The sequence below is a fragment of the Pundamilia nyererei genome, unplaced genomic scaffold (assembly GCF_000239375.1).
Source record: "Pundamilia nyererei isolate P.nyererei 1_Seehausen unplaced genomic scaffold, PunNye1.0 scaffold00135, whole genome shotgun sequence".
Lineage (NCBI taxonomy): Eukaryota > Metazoa > Chordata > Actinopteri > Cichliformes > Cichlidae > Pundamilia > Pundamilia nyererei.
In genome coordinates this window covers 405773-410982 of record NW_005187536.1, presented here as the reverse complement: position 1 = coordinate 410982, position 5210 = coordinate 405773, and the positions used below count along the sequence as shown (strand labels likewise).

The 5210-nt window shown below is 44.3% G+C and overlaps 1 protein-coding gene across 1 annotated transcript in view; it reads left to right on the top strand.

Annotated features, from left to right (window-relative positions):
- The window catches only part of LOC102199403 (partitioning defective 3 homolog B-like), a 213201-nt gene that overhangs the window by 190958 nt on the left and 17033 nt on the right, over positions 1 to 5210 (top strand). Inside the window, exon 22 of the mRNA XM_013913502.1 lies at positions 514 to 590. Coding sequence (XP_013768956.1) covers positions 514 to 590 — 77 coding nt within the window. The remainder of the gene's footprint in view (positions 1 to 513; positions 591 to 5210) is intronic.

Sequence of the window (5210 nt, the reverse complement as noted above, 5' to 3'; positions counted from 1 at the left end):
GTGTGTGTGTGTGTGTGTGTGTGTGGTTAACAGGCAAAAATAGAGGAATGGGAATAAGTGGCGGAAGAAAAAATGAGATGTGCGAGTTACAGAGAGAGCCAGTGAGATGAGGAAACAGGAGATTGAACTGTCAGCAGCTTGACTTAAGCTTTTTCCTTTTTTTCCCCAGTATGGAGATGAGACGCGACTGTGTGTGATTTTGACTGTGTGTGCGTGTGCATGAGCTAGACAACTCCATCCTGTTTTGAAGTAACCTAATCTAGGATGGAGACCTCCCTCCCACCCCCCGAAAACCTCAGAAGACCGAAACTCTAAATCCCTAATAACTGGCCTTTGTCGATCCTAAATTACCCCTGTGTCACAAACACACACACATGCAAAGAAAGTGCGCTTTGAACATGCTTAGACTCGCAGTTTAGTTGTATGTAAGGAAAGACTCCTGCCAGTTTTACATGAACGATATCCAGACTTGGTCACTGAAGGCTTTGCCACCCGTTTGCTTTTGTTCGCCAGGTGCCGGGCAGAGGGGCAGATCACCGTCTGACACCACGCTATGAAGAGGTGGAACGCCAGTATGCCTCCTTACCGAGGTACAGCATCTTCTCCTTCATTTGTATGAACATCACTGCTGCGTGTTCTGCCGTCCTTCTTTTCTCTTCCTGTAATTAAGCCATTCGTCTCTGGGGGCTGTGCCTCAGCCAGGACCTCACCTTCCCCCTTCCCCTGGGAAAACAAGCTGTGTACAGGCTTGGAAACCGATCTGCTCCCCCTTCAAACTGCTGTTACTTCAGCATGTGCTCGGAGGCTTTTCGAGAGCCTGCGATGTGTCGGGGGTTTAGTGAGCTAGCTGTTGGGCCACTTCTACCGCTTTCTATGAAATTTCACATTAAATTTTAAGAAGATTTAAGAAAATAGTTTTGTGTGTTATTAGCGACCTGAAGTGTTAGACTTCAGTTTTCCTTCTGGCCGCAGAAAACTTTGCTCACGTTTAAAACAGGGAAACATAAACACTCAACTGTGCTTTATTATATTGCTCTGCATTTTGTTGTTTTGCTCCCTGGACAGCATGAAATATTGCTAACATTAGCCAACAGCAAGAACAATAGCAGCTCCCCGAGTATATTCATCAATTCTTGAAAGATTATTTCCATTTATTTCTCATTATGTGTTTTCTGATTCACTCAGATATCCTGCTGCCCCTGGAAGGCCGCAGTTGTGCAAAAGTATAATTTGCTGGGAGCATGTACGAAGGCGCAGCTGTTCGCTGGCTATTTAAACACGTTAACCTCAATGTGAAACACAATCACAGCTAAACTACATTCTCCGGCTATCATCAGTCACTACCGGTTTTCAGCATCTTATTTTTTATTTGCCACTTTCTCTTTCAGGAAGGCCTCAGCTTTAATTCTCCCCTCTTTCTTCGCTCCTTCGCTATCTTAACATTTTATTTTTCCCCAGACTCTCCCCTCCCGGGACCTTCTCCCTCCCCTCCCGCTCATGTCTGATGTCTTACTCATCCACACGTACTTTATTCAGTGTCATTTTTTCTCATTGCTTTCCCGAGAGGAACAGCGCTGCAGTAATGTGTTTTAGCAGGCTGGGTATCAGTGTATCATAACCTCATCTCTAAATATAAAACTTTTTTTTAAAGTGAAAATGAAAGTGTAAACTTTGGCAGTAAAAACACAGACTAGTTGTTACTAGCTCCTTCTAGCCTCTGACTACGACACCTCAGCAGACCAACAAATGTTCGTGTGGGGATGTTAGTCAGAGAAAGAGCGAGAGAGACGAGGTAAGCTAAGTGGAATGACAGAAGTTTAGAGCGTTTATAGTCGGGTTCCCACCCCTGTTAAAATACTGCAGGATGGCTATTTCACACCTCTTCTGTGTGTGTGTGTGTGTGTGTGTGTGTGTGTGTGTGTGTGTGTGTGTGTGTGTGTGTGTGTGTGTGGGTGATGACTTTGGCAGATGGAGGCGAGAACAGTGATGATAGTTTTGAGGTCTGGCTGTGGTATCTGAAAAAGCCTTGGGAAACTGGACACACACTCACTCACATACAGTACACCCCATCTCCGTTTGCACTCGCACACATGCGCCGTAATCCGTAAATACTGCGCCAATTTTACACGTACGCATCATGTTTGTAAGAGGCTGCGAGATACTTTTCATGGGAATGGCTCCAACAGTGTTCCAGCTTTCAGCGTGGTAACGATCCCAAGACCGTTTGACGGATTACTGCATCTGACGAACTACAGCGAGGACCTGGGGCTTTTGAGAAACCTTACAGTGACTCATGTGATAAAAATACATCTGGAAATTGGTCCAACCTGTTAAGTAAAGAATTGCTACATACATCTACATTTTTTTAAAGAAACATAAATGATCAGTTTCTAGTGTTTTGAGCAGATAAAGTAAAAAAACAGAAGCCCCAGCTGTTAATTAACCTGCTGTTTCTGGTCAGTTCCGTCACACATTGAAAAGCAGGGATTAAGAGTCACAGCAGGGTTTGGACATCGCAGCGCAGCCAACGTTATTGTGACTGTGTGCAGTGAAGTTGGCTGGGGCTCAAAGTGGCAGTTAGATGCAGTCTGTGTGTGATAAGACAGTGAATTACTGCAACGAAGCTGCACAATATTGCACGTGTTGCATCCAGCCAGGACCTCGTAGAGCTGAGATTCAGAAATTCCTCCAGAAATTGTGACGTAGTTGTTGCAGGACGGCAGCACAGGTGCTCAGATCCCTCGCTTTCATATGGGAGTAAAACCAGTTGAACCGAGTCACAGAGGCGCGTCGTAGACGAGACACGCTCATCGATGTTAACCTGGTTGTATGATTTGAATCTGAATCCTTCTCTAATCGGTGACCCGAGCAGTTGCCTTGTAATCAAAAGCGGCTGCTGCAACCACTCGCAATCAGTCACCGACTCCAAAAAGCCACCCGTTTTTCCAAGCTGCACGGAGTGGGTCTTCTTTTACCCTAGTGTGCCTGAGCCTTTATTCGTTTTTACCCGTCCCTCTTATATCCATGGACTACATCACTGTGTGTGTGTGAGTTCAGCTGTGCTCAGTATACATTAGTTTGTCTTCATGCTGCAGTGACAGATAAATAAACTGTCCCTCGTGTCTCCTGCTGAGTGCAGAGTTGCACATGCACAGCAGTGTTGTCCTTTCCGTGCTCAGGTAGCGATTAGCTTTGCTGCAGGTAGGTGGCGCTATATAAATCAAGCGTGCAGTTGCTCTGGCAGACCCCAGCAGAGTACCAGCTACTACTGTGGGATTAGAAAATATAAGGAAACCATAGACAAGCATTCGATTTTACACTGATTTCTACTGATTTATGTGTCATGTTGCTACATGCAGTTAGCTACACACAAGCTAAAGAGAGCCATATTATCACAGGCTTGTTGATCGGTCACTGATTATGGCTAATCAGTTGGCCTTTTACATTCGTGTGAATCACCCCTTGCTCTTCCAGGTCTCTCATGAAAGATTTCCAATATTGTATATTAAACCTCTCATATTTGAAGTAAGTCAACCTGAAAACGTTTCCCCTTTCAGAGGTTTAAGTCAGATAGAGGTGTGATTCTCTGCCTCAGCCTTTCCGTCTGCACTTCTTCCTCTGCTGTCACTTAACTTTAAAGATATTTCAGCGTCTAGAGAGGCCGAGATCATGTTTGGAAACTGCATCCTTGCTGCTGACCTTACGAAAACATATTATTTTGCGACTGTCCCAGAAATAGCTGACAGGCTGTGTGTATCTAATGTCTGCATTCCTGTTTACCTGTGTGCATGTGTGGGTAGAGTCCAGAGAGCAGAGCGGCTGCTTATAAAGGTACTGTATGTGTGACTGAACATCAGTCAGCCGGAGCACTGAGTACATTATGTCAGTGTGTGCGTGCGTGCGCTGTTAGATGGGATTTTGATGGCTCTAAAATTAAAACATGACCCAGCAGTGGATGATGTTTCCCTGCCTAAAGCGCAAACACTTTACCAAACAAGCTGTCAGCAAATGTCACTGCTTGAAATAGGAGGGGAGGCTGCTCGGGGTATTTTGTATATGTTGGTACTCCATAAAATTGTTCACTGTGATGATATTTACCAAAAGATAAACAGACTAAAGCACTAATTAAACGTGCTTTTACTTCAAACGTGATCCATTCTCGGGCTGCTCAGATTCCTCAAGCCAAGCATTCGTTTATCTGACAACATGTGCTGTAACTAATGAGAGAAACTGAAACCTGCGCTGGAGCGGTCCTGTCGCTACCTAGAGAGCCATTCCTTTTAAGGAGCGTGGCCTCATGTATGTTTACTACTATGAGAAGTTCGCATAAAGGTGGCGCAAAGGGGGCTGTGATTGGTCAGTTCATTGTTAGCTGTACATGATTAGACACCAACCCGAGCATCAGGAAGGAAGAGACACAAAAACACTGACGCTGCCTTGCTTTTAAATCTTGTTTAAAATCAAATCAAATAGATACAACTGAACCTCGTAGGTTAGAATAACCCCAAAAAGTGAATCTAGAGATCACAGAGGCCACGTCAGGTTAGGCTTTCAAAATTCATACATGCTCAGCGACTTTGTGATGCAGTGTTTTAGCTGTTATTATGCTGAACCAGTCTAATGGCAAATGTTAATGTGTGTCGTATTTATTCCAGGATCTTCATCCAGTTCGTTTTAATCCTTCAGAAACTTGCAGCCCATTTAAACCAGCATGCATCTGACACTTAATGGTCTGTGCTTGATATTCACAAAATATCACCCTTAATTATCGCATTTTTCCTTGAACAGTTGAGAGATTTGGAAAAGGGAAGGACCGAATAGTGTGTCCTTTCACTTAAAACTTTTCTCCTACTGCCATGTGCCTGAAATTTCCCCTCACCCCTTTCCCTTCTTCTTCTTCTTTTTCAACATTTCTTCTACGTCTCTGCTCCCATCTTACTTTTTCTCTGCACACTTATGTTAGTGAACCAAAGCACCATCTCTGTGCCGCTCACATGTAACGGCGTGAGAGTAAAACCAGAACGTCAGTCTCTGTGCGATTAGGACAAGTTTGTGGTTCAGTTTCTTTACTGTTGGAGACTGATTGAATGGAGTTGTGGCACCAGGTTGCCGTCCATTGACTGGTCACTGTCTAATTTATAGACAGAAAAACTGCCAAAACATAATAATAATGGATTGCATTTATATAGCGCTTTTCGGGGCCCTCAAAG